We start from the raw sequence: 10,687 nt of genomic DNA, 5'->3' as shown, positions 1-10,687 counted from the left end.
TTCCGTGCTTTCTCCTGATGCTATTTGTGAAGTGTTTTCCTTCAGAGAAGGGTCTCCAAAGAACAGCGGTCTGGTGAGCAAGCAGCACACTGGGATCTCCATAAGAGAGAACTCCCTACTTGTGTCCTTTGCTCTGACACTCCAGGCAGCTCTGCGCAGAGCTTCACTCCAGGAGGTCTCTTCTGAGCACCGTTGGTACAAAAAATTACCAACTTTCAAAATAAAGGTCAGTTCAGGGGCACCTGACACAAATTTCATCTCTCCCCTATGTGCCACCAGGTGAGCCTTCTCTGGAATAACATAAAAACCTGATCAGGGCAACTTATAAAATGGTTTGCAATAATAGAATAGCACCCAAAGACTGGAAATATTTCAAGTTCCATGGCAGATGTTATCTTAGGCCTGTGTGGAAAACTTTGGAGAAGACTGGGCCAGCTATTTAAATAAAGTGGGAGTAGCTCTTTTGCATTTGGGAGTGCAGGCTTCCTAAAGAGACGAATCAGCAGAATAACTTGGGGTTCTGGTTTAGAAACTTTAAGATTTTTCCAACATCATGATTATTCTTATTACACCTCCCCAAGGTGGGGACCAAAGTGTAACTACTTATCAGCTTCAAGCAAATGACAAGTCAATACAGAAGAGAGAGTAAACGGTAGATTGTTATGGCCAGAGGAGAATACCTTACAGTTTATTTCAAAACCGATGTCTACGGGATTTTATGAGACAAAAAGATTTGTATAAAGTATTATTTTGTGGGCCTTGTTTGTTATAGTCATGGTATAATACAAAAATAAATGCTTTCAGCTATGATCTGCCTGGGGAAATGCTGAATGGGCAGTGACAGGTAATGTTGATATTTATTTGCTATTTGATATAATGGAAAAAACATTGGATTTATAAATTAGAAGAGTTGGATTGGTTGCAAGTTAATTATGTGATCTTGGATAAGTCACTTGGCCCACTGGATCTCAAAATGTAGTGGTTCTTAAGACAAGGAGGGGTTTTAAAACACAGCTTCCTGGATCTCATCCCTTAGAGGTTCTGGTTCACTAGGCCTGGAATAAGACCTGAGATTCTGAATTTCTAACAAGCTTCCAGCTGATGCCGATGTTGCTGGCCTCGGGGCCATACTGGGAGGAGCAAGGAAGTCTGAGACAAGGCTCTCTTTATTTTCAAAAGGTGACCACTATGTTAGAAAATTACTCAGGTCTCTTTTGGCCCATAAAATTTTCTGAGGTTCAGTTTTGTTCTATTTGCCCTGCTCGAAGTGTCTGTAATATTTCTTTCTAATGGAGATGGCTAATGGCAGGGCATAAATTAAATCATTGAAGGAGCAACTGTCTTAGGGAAAATTTGTTGCTTTAAAAGTATTAGCCATTAGCAACAGGTGCCCACTTAAATATTTTATGTTCAGTTTTATGGTTGAGTCTCCTCAGTGAAATAAAAAAAATTCCTCTGGAAGGCTTGAGTTTGAGCATTAACTCTGCCGCTTACTAACCCCATGACCTTAACCTTTCTTAGTTTCCTCATCTGTAAAATGGGGAAACCAAGTCCAAGTCTTTCCTGTATTGGTAGTTTCTGGAATATGCACACGAAAGCACCTTGTAGGTTGCTAGGAGTCATACAAACGTAAGGAGTGACTGTATTCAAGGCACAGTGAATAGGAGTCGCAAGGCGGGGCACTCAGCCAGTTCCCGCATGATGCATGAGAGGCCATGTGGCCTCTTAACAGCACTCTACAAGCAGGAGGGATCATTGTTCTAGCTCTGTGGCTTAGTTTGTCCACAGGAGTGTCTGTTACATGCTTTTTACAGCCTGGCACTGAAATAGGAGAAATCCAAGCAGATAACGGTATGAGTCAGGGTAGCAGAACCACGATGAGTATTATGGAAGAAGAAATCTATTATAGGAATTAGATCTTGGCAGTGGGAGAGGAGCTGGGGAAGCAAAGATTGGGCAGTGGCAGCCGGGAGCTGAAGGGTTGTGGGAAGGTCACTAACTAACCCTGGCATCAGCGAATGAGTCAGAGCTTCCAAGGAAACCCTGGCGCTTGGCACTTCCAGTCTCTGGAGTCAGATCAGAAATGGTAGCTGGTAGAGTAGTCATGGCAAGCTGTTGGCTCTTTGTGGCCACTGCCTCTGCAAATTGCAGAGAATTATGTGGTGGTGGGCCTGGGATTGCTGTCAGTCAGCAGGGGCCAGAGAGCTGGAGGGGTGGAGGTGAAGAGAGTGAGGACCAGCCGGAACGTGCTCACACCTGTATCTGTGTCTCACTACCTCTAACCACCTGTGACCTCAGAGCATAATGGCTGCTGCTTCCTTCTGCCTTCTAAATCTTGTACAAGCTCACCTTTTGTTTAACTTAGAACCATGCAGAGGGGCACTTGGGTGGCTTAATCAGTTAAGCGTCTGACTTTGGCTCAGGTCATGATCTTGTGGTTCATGAGTTCGAGCCCCAGGTTGGGCTCTGTGCTGACAGCTCGGAGCCTCGAGCCTGCTTCGGATTCTGTGTCTCCCCTTCTCTGTGCCTCACCCCTGCTTGTACTCTGTCTCTCAAAAATGAATAAAAGTTAAAAAAAATTAAAAAAAAAAAAAAAACCAAGAACAAAAAGAACCACACAGAAAGGGAGATTTTGGAGAACTTAATCCCCGGCATAAAAAGTTGATAGAACAATCCAGCATGATGTCTGACAACATTTCTGAAGCACATACTGACTGAATAATGAGCTATTTCCTTATTCAAAGGGGACAAGTTATCCATCTCTAAAAGTGAAAAAACAGCACTGTGTTCAAAGACATATTCCGGTCCCAGAATAATAAATTGTAGTCATTTAAATGTCTTGAGAATGCACATGCATATGTAAGAAGTATGTATAAAGCCTTGTTTGTGTTGGTGGACATGCATAAACAATCACAAAATGCAAGCAGTTTCCACATGTAACCAAGAGAAGGTCCTAGGACTCTCATTTATACAGTGTGTAGTAAGAGGATTTGGATTGCAGGGAACAAGCACTACATGGTAATGCAAGTGGGAAGAGCTGTGCATGTGGGTCCTAGAGAATGTTTCCTCAGTATGTAAACAGAGGATATGGCAGAAAGGGTAAAAAATGTGTTGTTCTCGTACAATCGATCCTCATTATTTGCAGATTCAATTTTCAAATTCACCACTTGCTGAATCTTATTTGTAAACCCAAATCAATACTCGCAAGACTTTAGTGGTAATTCTCAGCCATGCACGGAGAAGCAGAAAATTTTAGTTACCTGACACACATTCCCAGCTGAGGTCGAAAAAGGCAACGCTCCGCCTTTTTGTTTCAGCTCTTCTACCGTGAATAAGTGTCCTTTCTGTGTGTGTTTTTTAAAATTTTTTGTATTGTTTTTTTGTTTATTTTTTGAGAGAGAGAGAGCAAGCTGGGGAGGGGCAGAGAGAGAGAGAGGGAGACACGGATTCTGAAACAGGCTCCAGGTTCTAAGCTCTTAGCACAGAGCCTGATCTGGGGGCTCGAACCCACGAACCAAGAGATCATGACCTGAGCCGAAGTCGGACGTTCAACCTACTGAGCCACCCAGGTGCCCCCCTGTGGTTTGTTTAGTAGTACAGTTTTCATATTTTTGTGCTCTGTGTTGGCAATTTTGCTGTTGAAAATGGCCCCCAGGTATAGTGCTGACATGCTGTCTAATGTTCCTATATGTGTGCTTCTGTTTAAAGACACTTTATTTAGTAGGTATTATTGATTCATTAACATTGAACTCATGCAACAGGAGCTTTAAACAGAAGCACACATAAAATAAGGTTACGTATTGACTGGTTGATGAAAATGTTATAATTAGAGGAACCCAATCCTTTATTACCTCCAGGAGCAATGTTCGGTATTCATTAACACAGTATTCAAGTATTCATGGCTACTTTATAGACCATAACGCCTACAGATAATGAGAACCAACTGTACATCTTAAAAGGAAGGGTGGATTACTTTCGGTCTCTCAGAAAAGGCTAGATGTAATGGTGAAAGGCAGATCTCAATCTGTCACCATTTGGTTGATGCCTGAAATTATATTCTTAGTCTAGTGTTTTGGCAGCTTATTGCAGTGCACATACCTGGGGTGATTGCTCTTTTAACCTTCTCAGCCAATCACACTTTAGTATGAATAAACCTCAGTAATTTTCCCGAGATCAAGAACCTATTTGGGATTGCATATAAAGGAATAGTCATGAAAGAAAAAAATGTGCTTTAGATACCAAATACATAATGTTCTGCCCTTCACAGAAGAGGCATATTGAGGAAAAGAGAAGAAATATTAGATCTGGAACTGTTCTCTCTCTCTTTTACTTTCCTATTCCCCTTTCCCCACTTCTTTTCTTCGGACGATAGTACCTCAAATCTTGCAATATGCCATATGCTCATTTATTTCTGCGTCTTGCAAAGTTGGCCCCTGATCACTGACCTCTGCTTTCCTACGCCCTTGTCAGCCTCGGAGCTGCTCTTCATTCTTCAGGTCTCAACTTAGATGCCTCCTCATTCAGACTTCTTAGGTTCCCTAGGTCTTCATCAAGTATGACACTCTGTATTCTCGTATAATATCCTTATATGGCACTGTGTGTTTCTTGTATAATATTCCTCCCATGGGATTAAAATGCTCTGTTTACTCTCGCCCTTCTTTACTGGGCTAAAGTCTTAATGAAGATTTGGGAAAGATTTATCACGTTATCATTGTAAGCAGTAGTCACGTGGAAGGAATAACATATATTGTGGTTGAATATAAAACTAGCTAGCATGTCTCTTCAACTTTTGAGTCAGATATAAGAGAAAAATTCCAATATGGGCTTTTCTGACAAGAACCCCTGAATATTAACTGTTCCCATACCTTAAGTCTGTGCATGTTAACTTAAACATCTTAACTGTATTTAGCAGGCAGCTATAGCTCTGTCATGAATGATCACAAAATCTTAGTGGCATATTAACTTAGTGGCATTTATGTTGCTCATGGTTCAGCAGGGGAAGCTGTGCTTTATGCTCTTGTTCTGAGAGTTGGCTGCGGTGAATTCTCCGTGTGGCTCATCGTGGGACTAGAGCTAAATGGTTAGCAGTTATGTAGGACAACTTGGCTCCTGGCAGTGGCAGAGGCATGCTCAACAATGCAAGCAAATTTCAAGTCTCTGCTTGTGTCATGTGTACTAATATTCTATTGGTTAAAACAAAGCGGGGGCGTGTAGAATGGGAGCTCTTCTACCCCTCTGGGCAAAGTTGACAAATCCTGCTCTTTTGGAAGAAGGACATAGACAAGATTTTCCAGGCTAATTTTGCTTCAGGTCTTGGGAGAGTGTGAAAGAGGACATCAGATGTTTTGCAGTAGTCTCAGGAATTGCTGGTCCCCGTCCTACCTGGAAATGTTCAGCACATCCCCTCTCTGGGGAAGTTAAATCTTTCTAAGCAACACCCTTCCAAAGAAGTAGTGTCATTAAATATAGGGGCGCCTGGGTGGCGCAGTCGGTTAAGCGTCCGACTTCAGCCAGGTCACGATCTCGCGGTCCGTGAGTTCGAGCCCCGCGTCAGGCTCTGGGCTGATGGCTCAGAGCCTGGAGCCTGTTTCCGATTCTGTGTCTCCCTCTCTCTCTGCCCCTCCCCCGTTCATGCTATGTCTCTCTCTGTCCCAAAAATAAATAAAAAACGTTGAAAAAAAAAAAAATTAAATATAAAGACAATGAAGAACTGCTTTACATGATAGACATCAGCCTTTAAAAATAGCTCATCAAGCTTTTAATTCTTTTTTTTTAATTTTTAAATGTTTATTTTTGAGAGAGAGAGAGAGAGGGAGAGAGATGTTGCGCTAGCAGGGGAGGGGCACAGAGAGGAGACAGAGAATCTGAAGCAGGCACCATGCTATCAGTGCAAGGTCTGATGTAGAGCTCAAACTCACAAACAATGAGATCATGACCTGAGCTGAAGTTGGACACTTAACTGACTGAGCCACCCAGGCGCCCCAAGCACTGAATTCTGATGATGACTGGTATCTTATGGAGATGAACAGAAGGTCTCCCCATGGCCATGGTGATATCAACAGCAGGGCTTTCCAAAGGATTTTTGAGATTGCTGAGGAGATTAATGGCAGTAATGTCCAATAGGGAGATTTCATTCTGTGGGTTTTACTCTATTTTGTTGTTGTTGTTGTTGTTGTTGTTGTTGTTGTTGTTGTTTTTGGTTTTGGTTTTGTTTGGTTTTTATCATTACTGTTTTTTACATTTAAATCTTAAATCCATTTGGAATTTAGTTTTGGATATGGTGTGAGCTAGGGATTCAATTTTATTTTCTTTAACCTATATAGACAGATGTGCCAGTACCATTTAACAAATACACTATTCTTTTCCTCTTGAATTTGAATGTTGCCTTTATCCTATATTTTAATGTATTTACTGGAATCTATTTCTGGGATTGCTACTTCACTCTGCTGCTTTATTTGCACATTTGCACATTTTGTTTTAATTTTAGAGAGAGAGAGAGAGAGAGAGAGAGAGCAGGGGAGAGGGGCAGAGGGAGAGAGAGAGAGAATCTTAAGTAGGCTCCACACTCAGAGTGGAGCCCAATGTGGGCTTGATCCCATGACCCTGGGATCATGGTCTGAGCTGAAATCAAGAGTTGGGCGTTCAACCAACTGAGCCACCCAGGCACCCCTATTTGAACATTTCTGTGCCAAACTATAGTATTTCGATGGTAGTGGTTTTATAGTATGTTTAATATCTAAGATAAGCCCTCCCAAATATACTGTAATCTTCTCTTTAATAATTTTATTGGATTGGGTGTTTGGACTTACATGGACTTTATATGTACTTAAAAATTCTTGTTGGGATCATAATGAATATTTTACTGAATTATATATTAATTTTAGGAAAATGACTTTTTATGATAGTTAGTGTTTCCATCAAAGAATACCTTACCATTTGTTCAGATATTGTTTTATGCATTCAGTAAGAGTTGGAAAAGAGCCAGGTATGATTTAAGACAGAGAGAAGGCCAGTATGGCTGGAACAGAGAGCCAGGGTAGAAAGGAGATGACCAATCATAACCTAGAGGGCATTCTCACTCTTCAGCATGACTTTATTGAAGATTTATGTGTTGAGGTTAAAGTTTACTTCTCAGAAGATATATATTATTTTATCTTCCTTATTTACAAGTCCTCGAAGAAGCCATTCTATATATTTTTTGCTGCAGAAGAAACTCTTGTTTTCATAACTTGTTAAAGCACCTGTTAAAGATTATCAGTGGGTAGAGACAGAAAATAGAATGGTGGCTTCCAGGGACTGAGGAGGGGGTGGGGAATGGGGAGCTTTGTATTTTTTTTTAAGTTTATTTTCAGTAGCCTAAAGATTTGTTTATATCACTGTTTAGTACAGATACAAAATGTACAAGTCTTCAAAAGTGATTTATACTAAATAAGAATAAATTCGACCTAAGAAAATGTTAAAAGAAAAAAAAAGGATTCCCATTGCAATGAGAATTCCCATCAGCAATAAGAAATTTCAAAGATTTCACTGATTTCTGAGAATATATCCATAGATCTCAGTTTAGAAACTCTATTTCTTGTTCCTGCTTTAAGATACACCTTGGAAGGGCACCTGGGTAGCTCAGTGGGTTAAGTCTCAGGTTCTTGATTTCAGCTCAGGTCATGATCTCAGGGTTCATGAAATCGAGTCTGCTTGGGAATCTCTCTGCCTCTCCCCTGCTCATGCTCTGTCTCTCTCTCAAAATACATAAATAAACATGAGAAAATTAAAAAAAAAAAAAAAGATACACCTTGGACAAATGGTAAAGCAACAGACACCATTTGTTTTTGGCATCCTCTCACTTCTTTTCTGCCACTCCTTTCCTTATCCTTCAGGTGTCCAGTGTCTCTTTGTGCTCCTTTGATCACTCAACCACCCCCGCCTTCCACCACCAGTTTATTAAGTTATGGTTGACATACAAAAAGCTGTGTGTATTTAATATATACAACTTGAGGAGTTTGGAGATAAGTATATGGCCATGAAAATATCACCACAATCTATGCCATAAACATACCCATAACTTCCAAAAGTTTCCTCTTGTTCACTTTATTATTGTGTGTGTGTGTATGTGTGTGTGTGTGTGTGTGTGTGTGTGTGTGTGTGTGTGAGAGATAAGAACCCGTAATAGAAGATTTACCCTCTTAGTAAAATTTTAAATATATGCTGCGGTCTTTTAAACTACAGGTGGGGCCGTGGCCCCCCCCCCTCCCCCCGGTGCTGCGGGGGCTGCCGGGTGGGTCTGCAGTGGGCGGGGCTCAGGCTCTGGCGCCCGGGCAGCAGAAGCAGATCACCTCCACGGAGGAGCAGCTGGACCACTACCGGGACTGCACCTTCTTCAGTGAGCAGGACATCCTCACGCTCCACGCGCAATTGCACGGTTCTACCAGCTGGCCCCCAGCCCGTCCCAGTGGACTGTCGGAAAAGCCCCGTCGTCCATGTGCCGATGAGCCTCGTCATCGTGATGCCGGAGCTCCGGGAGGACCCATTCAAGGAAAGGATCATAGAGGCTTTTACTGAGGATGGCAGGGGGAACCGCACCTTCGGCGACTTTGTGGGTATGTCCTCTGTGCTCTGTGAGTTGGCTCTCCGGGAGCTCAAGGCAAACTATTCCTTCAACACCTACAACTTAGTCTGCAAGGAGGATCTGGAGCTGAAGCTGGCCGGGCTCACCCAGTCGGAGTTGGACGAGGAGGAGGTGATGCTCGTGTGCGACAAGATCATCGAGGAGGCCGACCTGGACAAGGATGGTAAACTGGACTTTGTGGACCTTGAGGACGTGATTGCCAAGGCCCGCGACTTCCTCAGCACCTTCCACATCCGGATCTGAGGACGCTGCTGAGGGTGCGGTGGCCCAGAAGCTGACCATCTGGCTCTGCTGCTGTCCACACAAGTGTGACCTCCAAGCTGCCCAGAGAAGGGGCTGTGGCCTCTGGGGTTATTCCCACCAACATTTCCTTGGGCCCTTTCAGCAAAAGACCCTTACCCAGGGAAGGAGGGTGTGAGGAGCAGGGACCTTCCCAGACCCCAGGGCCTCCAAAGGCCTCCTATCTGTCCCCACCCACTCCAGCTCCCCAGACCCTGGTCCTCTCCCTGTCACAAACGGCCCCACTGGGAGGGGAAGGCGGACACCTCATGGGGCAGGGGATACCCACGTGTCCAAGGGCTGGGCAGGCATCCCAGTCGCGCAGGGAAAAGTGAAAAATGAAAGAGGACAATGTTTTATGAGCTATGCGGTCTTTCTCTCAAACCCACAGCTGGGCCGCACACCGGTCCGCCGGGTCTCCGTCTCCCCCAACCCTCCCATCGTGAAGCTGTGAGGAGAGTGGGCCAAGGGCTCTGTCCCTGTCCCTAGCTCTGAGTCCTGGGCACCGCTTCTCCTCCACCCTCCCCAAGACCTGGAATTCTCACTGGTGTGTGCTGGCCACACATTTGTGAACTTCTGGTAGTAAAGCACTTTCATGTCCTCATAAAACAAAACGGAACAAAAACCACAGGCACTGTGCTGCACTGTAGATCTGTAGGACTGTTTCATCTTGTGCACCTGAGACTTTGTGTCCTTTCACGAATACCTCTGCATTTATCCTTCCCTTGAGCGGCTGCCAACAACCACTCTACTTTCTGCTTCTGTGAGTTTGACTAGATTCCTTGCGTAAGGGAGATCATGTATTATTTTTCCTTCTGTGTCTGCCTAATTTCACTTATCATATCCTCCAGGTTCATCCATATTCCGGCAGATGGCAAGATTTTCTTCTTTTTAAAGGCTAAATAATATTCCATTGTTTGTATATAGCACATTTTCTTTATCCGTTCACCCATCAGCAGACATTTAGGTTGCTTCTGTATCTTGGCTATTATGAACAATACTTCAGCGAACATGGGAACGCAGGTAGCGTTTTGAGATAGGAACCTTATTTCCTTTAATATATACCGGAAGTGGGATTGCTAGATCATATGGTAGTTCTATTTTTAATTTTTTGAGGAATTATTCCATAGCTACTATTCTAATTTACATTCCCAACAGCATACAAGGGTTCCCTTTCCTCCATATGCTCACCAGCGCTTGTTACATATAAATATTTTTGATAATAGCCACCTTAACAGGTATGAGGTGGTATCTCATTGTCATTTTGATTTGCATTTCCCTGATAATTAGTGATGTTGAGCTGCTTTTCGTATACTGGCCATTTGTATGTATTCTTTTTTTATTTTTTCTTTTTCATTTGTACATATTCTTTGGAGAAATATGTATTTAGTTCCTTTGCCCATTTTAAAATTGGATTTATTTTTCCTGTTGAATTGTAGGCATTTTTAATACATTTTGAATACTAACCCTTTATCAGATATATGGTTTACAAGTATTTTCTCCCATTCTGAAGGTTGCCTTTTCATTTTGTTGATCGGTTTCTTTGCTGTACAGAAAGTTTTTACTTAAATGCAATCACATTTGTTTTTTTTTCCTTTGGTTGCCTGTGCTTTTAGGTGCCTGCAATATTGTGATTTATAAGAAATATACATTTGGTCATCCAGATGACCAAAATACACATTTCTCATATATTTATTGGCTGTTCAACCACAGTTCCTGGCTCAAAGCTCTCCAAACCCATGGAATTGCCTAAGTAATGATGGCAACAAGAGTTCTTTTGTAATG

General features: G+C 42.6%; 1 protein-coding gene across 1 annotated transcript; it reads left to right on the top strand.

Moving 5' to 3' along the window:
- Positions 1–8,199: 8,199 nt before the first annotated feature.
- Positions 8,200–8,891, top strand: LOC131503009 (calcium and integrin-binding family member 2-like). The gene is given in 3 exon segments (XM_058714324.1): positions 8,200–8,409; positions 8,412–8,436; positions 8,439–8,891. Coding segments are annotated over 3 exon segments (663 nt in total). The 3' UTR covers positions 8,867–8,891.
- The last annotated feature ends 1,796 nt before the right edge of the window (positions 8,892–10,687 follow it).

The sequence above is a fragment of the Neofelis nebulosa genome, chromosome X, assembly GCF_028018385.1.
Source record: "Neofelis nebulosa isolate mNeoNeb1 chromosome X, mNeoNeb1.pri, whole genome shotgun sequence".
In the NCBI taxonomy this organism is placed as follows: Eukaryota; Metazoa; Chordata; class Mammalia; order Carnivora; family Felidae; genus Neofelis; species Neofelis nebulosa.
The sequence above is the reverse complement of the archived record's forward strand: the minus strand, read 5'-3'. Positions and strand labels throughout refer to the sequence as shown.